The following is a 10,378-nucleotide window of genomic DNA, read 5'->3' on the forward strand; positions in this document are numbered from 1 at the left end:
GCGCGTTCCACGGCCTCCAGACAGGGCACCCACGGCACCTGCCACGTGTGAGCAGCAGAATCACCCGAGGGAGGGAGGAACGAGGGTCGACAGCGAGCATGGCCGTCCAGAGCCGCCCGTCAGGACACCACTGGCTTGCACCAGCCAAGCCCACCCACGTATACACACGGGCCTCTCATGCCAACTTCCCAGAGACAGCCTCGGGCGCACACCCGTAAGCAGCAGCACTCAGCTCACACCACCTGTGGTCTGTAAGCACTGGCTCAGACGGCTTCGCTGCACACACACTGCGCCCCTCACACTCAGAGCTCACACACGCAGGGGTCCCACGTGCACACCCCAAGGCCACCCATACTCACACTCAGGTGTCATCATCGGTGACCCCCGAAGACTGACTAGGTTGCGGCATGAGCGGTGGACGCACAGGCAGCGTTACCATGTGAGAGAGCAAATCCTCTGCCCCGGGCTCTGCTCCGCTCCACCTTACAGTGCCCCTCCCCAAGCCCAGGTGAACTCGCTCCATCAGGACCAAAAGCCCGGGGCAGGCCTGCTGCTTCTGAGCTGGGAGGGGGCTGGGTGTGCCTTTGCCCCCAGGGTTGCGGCCCAGCTGTGCCTGCTCAGCATGGCTCCAAGCAGTCCCAGGTCTGCAGGGCCTCGGGCCCTGTGGTCACAGCCTCAGCCAGACCACAACTACGCATCCCCACCAGCCTGACTCCTGTGACCTTGAGCCAGGCCCTTTCCTTCTCTGGGCCTCAGGACCCCATCCCCCATCAGCCTATCCTGAGTCAAAGCACTCCCCACAAATCTCCAGCACCACCTCTCCTCCCTCTGTCCCCCCCACCCCCCCGCATTGTCCCCAAAGCAAGTCACCCTGGCAGGCAGAGAAAGCAGGTTCTCACCAAGCCAGTCACTCCCCTGAGGGCCCAGAAAGTGTGAATAATGCGATTAACACTAAATCCCACAGTTCAAGAGAAGCGGTGGTCCAATGGGGGAGGAAGCTGGCATTGGAGAAGCAGGGCTGACCCACCTGCGAGAGGACAGGGAGGGGAATGGATCCAGGCAACCTGCCAGCGCTCTCCCCCCAATGATCTTGGACCACCCTGGAGAGACTGGGGTGGAAGGCAGTTCACAGACATGACGGGGTTCCCAAGAGCTGAGGACTAAGATGTCCAGAATGAGTGAAGTGCTTAAATCAATAGGTAACCAAAAGCAATAGGAGAATCATATGGGAGTGGGGGTTAAATTGTGTGTACCAGTTTGTTAAACTTCGGTTTAACATCTCTAGGCCCCTCATCAGAGAGCAAATGAGGCCAAGGAGAGAGACAGAGACAGAAAATTTAAACGCTTTTGTCTTAAACCTCCCCCATGACCCGATTCCATGGTCTGGTGACCAGACCTTCAAGATAATTCAATGGCCTGGGATCGCCAAACCTGCCACTTCTATTCGGTGATCTTACAAATCTTTGGTATTATGGAAAAAGCATGGCCTTGGGTATCAGATAGACTTGGTGTAGTAAGCTGAATAATGGTCCCCCAAAGATGTCCAGGTCCTAATCCCCAGAACCAGTGAATATGTTACCTTCCATGGCAAAGGGACGTAGCAGGTGTGATTAAGGACCTTGAGATGAGGCAATTATCCTGGATTGTCCAGGTGGGCCCAGTGTAATCACAAGGGTCCTTATGAGAGGGAAGCCACAGGGCCATAGAGAAGATGTGATAAACTAAAGCAGAATGAAGAGAGAAGTGAGATTTCAAGACGCTATACTGCTGACTTTGAAGATGGAGGAAGGGGCCACAGCCAGGGAATGCAGGTAGCCTCCAGAAACTGGAAAAAGTGAGGAAATGGATTCGCCCCTAGAACCTCCAAAAGGAATCAGCCCAATGAGACTGATTTTGGACTTCTCACCTCTAGAATTATAAGACAATAAATTTCTGTTGTTCTAAGCCATTAAATTTGCAGTAATTTGTTACAGCAGCAATAAGAAACTAATATACTTGGGTTTTAATCCCAGCTCTTACCCTCCCTGCCTCAGTCTCCTCATTCATAAAATGGGAGGAAAGGGGATCTGGCCTAGTGATGCACAAGGGCCTCTCTGGCTCTCTTTGGCCCCAGGCTGTCAGGATGCCAAACGTCCACCAGCATGCTCCCACCCACCTCGGCCTGCACAGCCCTGACCTATGTCTCCTACCCAGAAGGGTGGCGAGATGTGACCTGGACTAGTTACCTAAACTTGCTGAGGTTCAGGATCAGATGAATTAATGTGTGTGAAAGAGTAGCATCCCCACCATTGGACCTAAAAAATGACTAACCCAGACCAGCCTTCAGAGGTAAGGTAGAGTTGCTACTCACTGGGAGGCCCATTTCCTGGTAGCACTCCCATGAGGAAGTTCCCAACCAGAGGGGTAGGAAACTGCCCTGGCCACAGAGCTCAGAAAAGGTTGCAGGGGGCAGGGGAATTGGGGGCAGGGAGCAAACAGACCCCAGGTGTGGTGAGCCCAGGTCTGAGGCCGCTCCAAGGCCAAGCAGCAGGCAGATGCGCTTCCTGATGATTGGAAGGCCAGGAGGCCAGCAGAGTCTCACAGAAAGCAAAGGAGGGTCAAGAACCAAGTCTTCCTGGGCTGTGTTACTACAAGGTCACAGCCAGCTCCTGCACATCCTCCACACACACACCCCGCCCGGCAACTGGGCTCTCCAGACCGTGGGCCACCGAGGGTAGGTGCTTTGTCTCATTTGCCTCTGAAGTCCCCAGCTGGCGTGGAACGGGCCAGGCCACCTGCTCAAGGACAACACTGCCCCAAGAGCCATATGAGAACCTTGAAAGGACCCAGGCCCAAGAAGTTGGGAAACAGAGCGTAGGTTGCCCCCTCCTGGAAACTCACACCCCCATGAGCTCCCACTTGAGAGGTCCTAAAGCCAAGAAGCCTAGAGACCTTACTTAATCCAGTGGTTCCCCAATGCATTTGGCCACAGGAAATCTTCACTCACGTAAGATTGATTAAAGCCCCAAAGAAGTGCTCCTCGGTGGAGCACACTTTGAGAAATGCTGACCCACATGGAACGAGTGAGTCACTGAGTGGCTGAATGAATGAGTGAATCATCGCTGAATTAAGTAGTGGGTGAATGGAAGGAAGGGAGAATGAGAGAATGGGAGAGAGGGAGAGAGGGAGGGAGGGAAGGCTTGATGGGAGAGTGCATAGGTGATTATATCCATCTCAATTCCTCCAAAAGCTGTCCCTGACTCAAGATCTGGGTATAAATAGTTTATGTGGGAGGTGATCCCAGGAAGCACAGTGAAGGAGTCAGGAATTAAGACCGGGAGGGAGAAGAGTCGACACAGATGCATCAATGAGCAGGTTATTGCTGTGGGCAACTGGGGTGATCCACTGGGGACCCTCTGAAAGAGTAAAACACACCTCAGAACTGTCCCACCAAGGGCAGGAAGCTGGGGTTTCTATCCACTGACCCTCCTTGGTTGGCTGAGGGTTGCCCCTGGGTGTTAACTCCCTGGCACTTGCAGCCCGCACACCAGCCAAAGAAGGCTCTCAAGCAGGAGGAGTCAGGAGCCTTCGCAGGCGATATCAGGGTGGGCTGAGGGTGCTGGGCGGCACGGGCAGCGACCGCTGCAGACGGGGGTGTGGAAGGATGCAGGCGTGCTGTGCTTTCCCACTTGCTCTTGGGGCAAGGCAAGAACCCAGACTGACCTCGGCTCTGCTCCACTGGGAGGAGATGAACACAGCCCAGAGTGACACGCTGTGGCAGGCCACACTGTGCACAGCTTTCTCTTTTGCTAACACAACTTCCTCCTCAGCTTCCTGATTGAGCTGTGGGGCGGGACAGAAGCAGACCAGCCTGGGCCTGGCCTGGGAGGCCCACAGGACTCTCGTCCACATCCAGTGTCTCGGAGCCGCCATGAGCCGGCCCCGACCCCCAGGCCCAGACGAGGATGCTCTTGAGACCCTCCTGGATGACCTCATCAGCTACTATCTGGACAAGGCAGGGGAGGGCTGGCTTGAGGTCTGCAGGAAAGCAGCTCTCACCTGCAGGGCCCAGCGGCTGCTGGTCACAGGGGTCCCCCCTCAGCTCTATCTGCCTGAGGATGTGGCCCCTGATCTGGGGACCACTCACTCCCAGAGGGCTCCCAGCTCTGCCCAGCACATCTGCCACAAACTGGTGCGGGCACTGGAGTTCCTAGAGCTGATCTCTGTCAACCTACTCCTGTTTCCCTGGAGGAAGGAAATCAGGTCCCTGAAGGTAGGAACCGCCATGCCCCGGAGAGACGGGGTCTCGGGGAGGGACCAGGGCTGTGCCTCTGGGGGGAACAGTGTGTCATCTGTCATGCCCATTGACTTTGGTCCCATTTTACAGATGTAGAAACTGAGGGCTAAAGAGGTTAATGCAACTTATCTGTGGTCACCAGCTAATAAGCAGCCCAGATAGGACTCAAACTCAGGCAGTGCAGCTCCTAACCACTAGGCTGTACTGCTTCTCTAAAGAGACAGCACCAAGGAGCTCCAAGAAACAAGGAAAAGATTTTGGCTGTGGAAAGCCACTGGAAAGGTTTAATCTCTTCTAGCTCCAGGCCAGGATTGTTGGGCTGGAAGCCAGGACGCCCGCTGGCTCAGTCATTCTCCTGCTGTGTGACTTGAGACAAAAGTCCTGCCTCTGGCCTCAGTGTGCCCTTCTGTAAAATGGGACAGGGGTTACATGACTGTGGGCCAGGTTTCCATTTGGCCCCATGCCCTGGCCCACCTGCTTCTCAGGAGCCTCTGTACCCTGGACATCAGCCCTCGGTCCTGCCTGGCCCCTCTCTGCCACTCTGCTGAGACATGTCCCCCTCTAACAAACAACCCTGTTTGTTCCAGACATACACAGGAAACTTTGTCTACTGGGTGCGGCCTGTGCTTTCTGAACACACACTGCAGACCATTCTGGGCAGGCTGGGCTACGTGGCCACCTCCGAGGCCGAGTTTTCACTGGTCCAGGCCAGCAGCGAGGAGGACACCAAGCAGATGGTGTTTGAGATCTTCCTGACGAGAGTCATGTGTGAGGCCGTTCTCGGAACCTCGGGCAGGCAGCTACTCGGGCCAGGCAGAGAGAAAGTGGACGGGCCCCACTGCAGGCCGAGCTCAGAGAGAGGGCTGCTGAAGACCCACAAGGGCCTGCAGGAGGACCAGTCAAGCCCAGGCCCCTCAGCAGGGGCTGAGAGGGCCCTGGCTGAAAGCCCTGATGGTCAGCGCTCTCTGCCTGTGGCCTTTAGCCTGCCTGAGATCTCAATAGCCCCCGGCAACCCCCTCACTGGCCCCCCGGTCTCCTTGGGGCCCCAGCGCCATACCAGCACACGCTCAGACAGTGAGGACTTCCTGACCTGCTACAGCGACCTTGTGCTGCACCAGACACCCTTGTTCCCCAGGGACCATCCCCTGAGCAGCCTGAAGGGAAAGCAACTCCAGAGCCCAGGCCTGGGGCCCAGCCCACCTCCAGGGGAGGCAACCGCCCCCACAGGTAGCAGCATCGAGCAGCCCCTGGTCCCCAGCGCAGCTCCTGAGAGCAAAGGGGTCACCATTCCCGGCCAGCTCTGCCTGGTGCCAGTCCCCCAGTTGTCAGAGAATTCCTTGGACCCAAAGCCAGAAGCACAGCTGGAGGTGGCCACCCCTGGTACAGACGCTGTACCTCCAAGTGCTTCCTCTGAGATGGATGAGCTCTGTGAGCACCTCACCCACCTCCTCAGACCCCCAACTCCAGCAGGCCACCCCGGGGGCTCCCCTGGCCCAGGGGTTGAGGAGAATGGACAATCAGAGCCTCTCATGAGGCCAGAGCCAGCCGATGAGGGTGGCAGCCCAGACGGTAGAATCACTCAGTTCTGGAGGTCTCCTCAGGCCCCGTCTCATGTACAAGAGCCCCCCAGTGCTCACTACATCCCCCCGGAGGGGCTGGAGGTGCCAGGTGCCACACGAGGATACTACACGAGCAACAGCTGAGATTGTCACCCCTGGATGGCACAGGGGCAGACACCTGACTAAGCCAATTGCTCTTCTGCCAGGAAGGTGACACTTGGAGAGATGGTGGATCTGGGACCACAGCGGGAACAGCAGCCAAAACCACAGCTTGTCAGCCACAGGGAAAAATCTGCTAATCCCAGCTGGTCTCAGGTCCCAACACTGCCACCTATAGACTGTGTGACTTGGGCCACTCACTGCACCTCTCTGAGCCACGTCTCCTCGTCTCAAAGTGGGTGTGGTGTCAGATCTACCTCACAGGAGGCTCAGAAGAGTTAATGAGGTGAGGTATGCATAGTGACGACCTCAGGGGGGCTTCCTGTCCCCTTCACATCCCAGCTCAGCCTGTGACCTTGGGAGAGTCACCCTGTATCTCTGAATAGCAGTTTCCCTCGGCACCCTTAAGGCACCTGTCACAGAGCAGATTAAAAGAGAGATGTGTAGACAACCAGACGTGTAATACACCCTTTATCTGTTTAGGGTCCTCTATCAGCCTCCCTTTTCTCTCAGCCAACTTCAGATTGACAGAGAGCAAGGCCACAGTTGGGAGCCCAGGGTCAGCTCAGAGGCCTGCTCTGCATCCAGGGTTGGGGGCTCCATGATCTGGGCTGCCTGGAGTGGGGGCGCCCCCTCCACCAGCCTCTCCTGCCCCCACATATGCACACATGCATGCACACCTGCACACAAGTGGGTGTGTCCAGGAACGTACGTACACACACACACACACACACACACACACACACAGGGACAATCCCCATGGGGGCCCCAAGAGAAAGCCAAAACCCTCTCTATTGAGTGGCAGGTGGCACCTTCCCAGGGCCTGCCCCTCGGCTTTGCATCTGTGAAATGGGGTGGTAAAGGCCCCTTTTGGGCATACAGCAGGTGCTTAATAAATGTTGGCGCCTGCCTTGCTGTCCCTAGAGCTGAGCATATGACCCCACCATTTTCAGTCCCTACATCAAGGGGGACCACAGGTGGGAAGGATTCAAGGAGCATTGGCCCCGCCTCCCTCCCAATCAGACTGTTGGCCAGGCCCTAACACAGGCTTTTCGAGACAAATCGGGAAGCAGTCTGCACTGGGAAGAGAGAGGCACTGGCCAGTCATCCATCCGTCCATTCATCCTTCCTCCCACCCACCCATGCCGATTACTCACCTCAGCACCCAGCAGTTGACACTCAGGCTGGTAAGCTGTCAGTGTCTGGAGCCAGTGAAGCGGGGGCAGGGGGGCGGGGATGGTCGGAGCAGACCCTAGCCATAAGCCTCCATCCTGGGGAAGGAGAACGAGAACATCAGGAACAGGCTGGGCTGGAGACAGAGAGGGTCAGGAGCCTCGGGAGAAGGGATGAGGCGGGAGGGGGTACGGACCTGGGAATCATGGCAACCAGGGCACCTAGTCCTGGGTCTGACACGCAGCCCCTGACCATTTTTTATTCGTTATTTTCTGATCAATAACATAATAAGCATGTTTGTTCTCCCCATGTTCCTGCTCCACAGTGTTCCCCATCTACTTGAAAGCTGAGCTCAAGGGAGGAATCATTTTTTATTTCTCTTTCTCTCACATCCCTCATCCAACCATAGCTGTCACAACAAGGACCAAATCTGACCACGTCCCTCCTCCTTCCACAGAGGCCTGAGCTACAAGGCCTGTCACTCAGATCCCGGGAGGACGCCAGCCCCCTTCCTGGTCTCCCAGCCTCTGCCCTTTTCCTCCTGCAGTCAGCTCCATCCAGCTGCCGGAGGATCCTGTTAAAACCTATGCTGCATCATGACTTTCACTCTGTGGTGTTGGATTAGAATCACAGGTATCAATATGAACTCATGATTTTTAAATTATATATAGTTAGATACAGAAATATAGCTACGTGTATCAGTGGGTTAGTACACATACATATGTTTCCTAACTCTGTCCCAAGAGTGGGCTTAGAAGCAGACACTCGGGAACAATGAGTACACCTGGCACTTAGATCTTGGTCTCTAAACATCACTCTCCAATACAAGGAACCAGAGATCCTAGTAGTTTATTCCAGGGATGAGCAGGTAAATATCACCAGTAATAAGATGCATGGACATCATACATCCTTTGATAAGATGCCCTGAGGGAAGACACAGCATCTTTTTTTTTTTTTTATGGTGGCATTCTTGCCAAAAATGTCTAACCTCACTCTAGACATAAGAGAACACCAAACTCAAATTCTCTAACGGTGAGAAAACCAGCTCTCATAATCTACAGACTATTTACTTATTTGTTCAATTCTAGTATATTGGTCGATTCTAGTATAGTTTCAGAATTGCTAAACATATCCCTGCGAGAAACACTTCTAATAACTACCTTTCAGCATTTATGTAAAATAATTTTTACCTTTACTCTTCTTGTATCCAATCAAGGTACTGTTTTCCAAGTTTACTTCAGTTAAGTTCTTTTCTTCCCAGCACCTTCAGTGTGGTTACTTGTGATTCATCTGTTTGTATTCCATCTTCCGTTCCCCCTATGTCCTACTCCACCTTAACTATTTACTTGGGGGGGGGTGAGACATTACTATGGTTAGAGTTATACAAAATGATATATTCACAGGAGTGTATTCCCCTCTCATCCCAGCAACCCTGATCCCATTTTTCCCTTCTCTCCAGCCTTTTCCCACCAGTCTATTTAGTTTCTGGGTTGCCTTTCCTATACTTCCTATGCATCTGTGTATTTTTCTTAAGCTAGCATACTTACTCATTTGGACACTGCTTTCTTCCCTTAACAGTGTGTCCTGGAAATCATATCACATCCATTCAGAGAGAGATCCTCCTTGTTCTTCTTCACAGCTGTATACTATTCCATTGTGTGGATGTACCATAGTTTATTTAGCTGCTCTCTTGTACATGGATCTTTAGGTTGTTTTCAATTATTTTGCAATTACAAACAATGCTGCCATAAATAACCTTGTACATATATACATTTTCATGTCCTAGAAGTGGGGTTGCTGGATTGCAATGTAAGTATGTATGTAGTGTGTCAGGTGTTAACCTATTTCCCTCCAGAAGGGGTAAATGAATTTGCATGTCCACCAGTAACACGTAAGAGTGACTGTTTCCCCACGGCCTCAACAACAGGATATGTTTCGATATATATGTTTGTGTGTTTGCCAGTCTGGTTAAGTATCTCAGTGTTCTTTTATTTGCTGTCTTAGTCTGCTTGGGCTGCCGTTAACAAAATACCACAGACTGGGTGGCTTATAAACAAAAGAAGTTTATATCTCACGGTTCTGGAGGCTGGAAGTACAAGATCCTGGTGCCAGCATGGCTGGGTTCCGGTGAAGGCCCTCTTCCAGATTGCAGACTGCCAACCTCCCCCTGTGTCCTCACATGGTAGAAGGGGCTTGGGAGCTCTGTGAGGTCTCTTTTATCAGAGCACTAATCCCATTCATGAGAGGTCCACCCTCATGACCTAATCACCACCCTGCAAAGGTCCCACCTCCTCATGCCATCACCTTGGACATTATTTTCAACACATGAATGTGGGGGAGACACAAATATTTAGATCATAGCATCTGCATTTCTCTAATTGAGTGAATTTGAGTATTTTTCATATCTTTAAGGGCCATTTTTATTATCTTTCTTTGTAAATTTTGTTTGGATATTTTTCTCATTTTTCTATTGGAGTTTTGGTTGTCCATTTTTAAGAATTCTTCACGAATTAGCCCTTTGTGATATACGTTGTGAATATTTTCTCCCACTTTGTCCACTATCTTTTAACTTTGTTTCCACATGAGTTTTGTCATACACATTTTTTAGTCAGATTTATCAATCTTTTATTGTACCTAGATTTTGAATTATAGTTACAAAGTTTTCCCTACATCAAGGTTTTAAACAAGAAGAATTCATTCTTCTAGTACTTGCATGGTTTCATTTTTTACATTTAGATCCCTAACCACTTGGAATTTATTCTTGGGTATGATGTGAGATACAGATTTTTATCTTTTTTCAAATGGCTACTCGGTCATCTCAGCACCATTTAAAAATCCATCTTTACCCCCAATAATCATTGAGATGTCACCTTTATCATGTACTTGGATCTATTTCCAGGCTCTCTACTCTATTCCACTGGTCTATTTGTCTATTCATGCACCAGTACCATACTGTTTTAATTATAGAAGTTTTATAGTATGTTTCAACATCTGGATCCCCAAAGGTAAGATTTATTTAAAACTTAGCAATTGGTCCTGCTCTGGGCCCCTTCCACACACCAGGCTGGTTATCCTCACAGCCCTAGGAAGTGAGCAATGCTCCCATTCAACAGATAGGACAGCCAACACTCATGAGGGGTTCAACAACATGCCAAGTTTTCTTGGAACTCCTGGATGTCCACTTCTAGAAAACATCAAGCTAAGAGAAGTG

General features: G+C 52.0%; 1 protein-coding gene across 1 annotated transcript; it reads left to right on the forward strand.

Annotated features, from left to right (window-relative positions):
- The first annotated feature begins 3,822 nt into the window (after positions 1-3,822).
- Positions 3,823-8,914, forward strand: LOC131744712 (spermatogenesis-associated protein 2-like protein). Its single transcript, XM_059044470.2, has 2 exons — positions 3,823-4,252; positions 4,864-8,914. The coding sequence occupies exons 1-2, from the start codon at positions 3,911-3,913 to the stop codon at positions 5,977-5,979; spliced, it is 1,458 nt and encodes a 485-aa protein (XP_058900453.1). The 5' UTR covers positions 3,823-3,910; the 3' UTR covers positions 5,980-8,914.
- The last annotated feature ends 1,464 nt before the right edge of the window (positions 8,915-10,378 follow it).

This window comes from Kogia breviceps, chromosome 18, assembly GCF_026419965.1.
Source record: "Kogia breviceps isolate mKogBre1 chromosome 18, mKogBre1 haplotype 1, whole genome shotgun sequence".
In the NCBI taxonomy this organism is placed as follows: Eukaryota; Metazoa; Chordata; class Mammalia; order Artiodactyla; family Physeteridae; genus Kogia; species Kogia breviceps.

Bases quoted from the DNA above. Each gene is read 5' to 3' on its own strand.
- LOC131744712 (XM_059044470.2), top strand. From the start codon at position 3,911: ATGAGCCGGCCCCGACCCCCAGGCCCAGACGAGGATGCTCTTGAGACC. The intron at 4,253-4,863 runs GTAGGAACCGCC...TGTTTGTTCCAG, and splicing joins AGGAAATCAGGTCCCTGAAG to ACATACACAGGAAACTTTGT.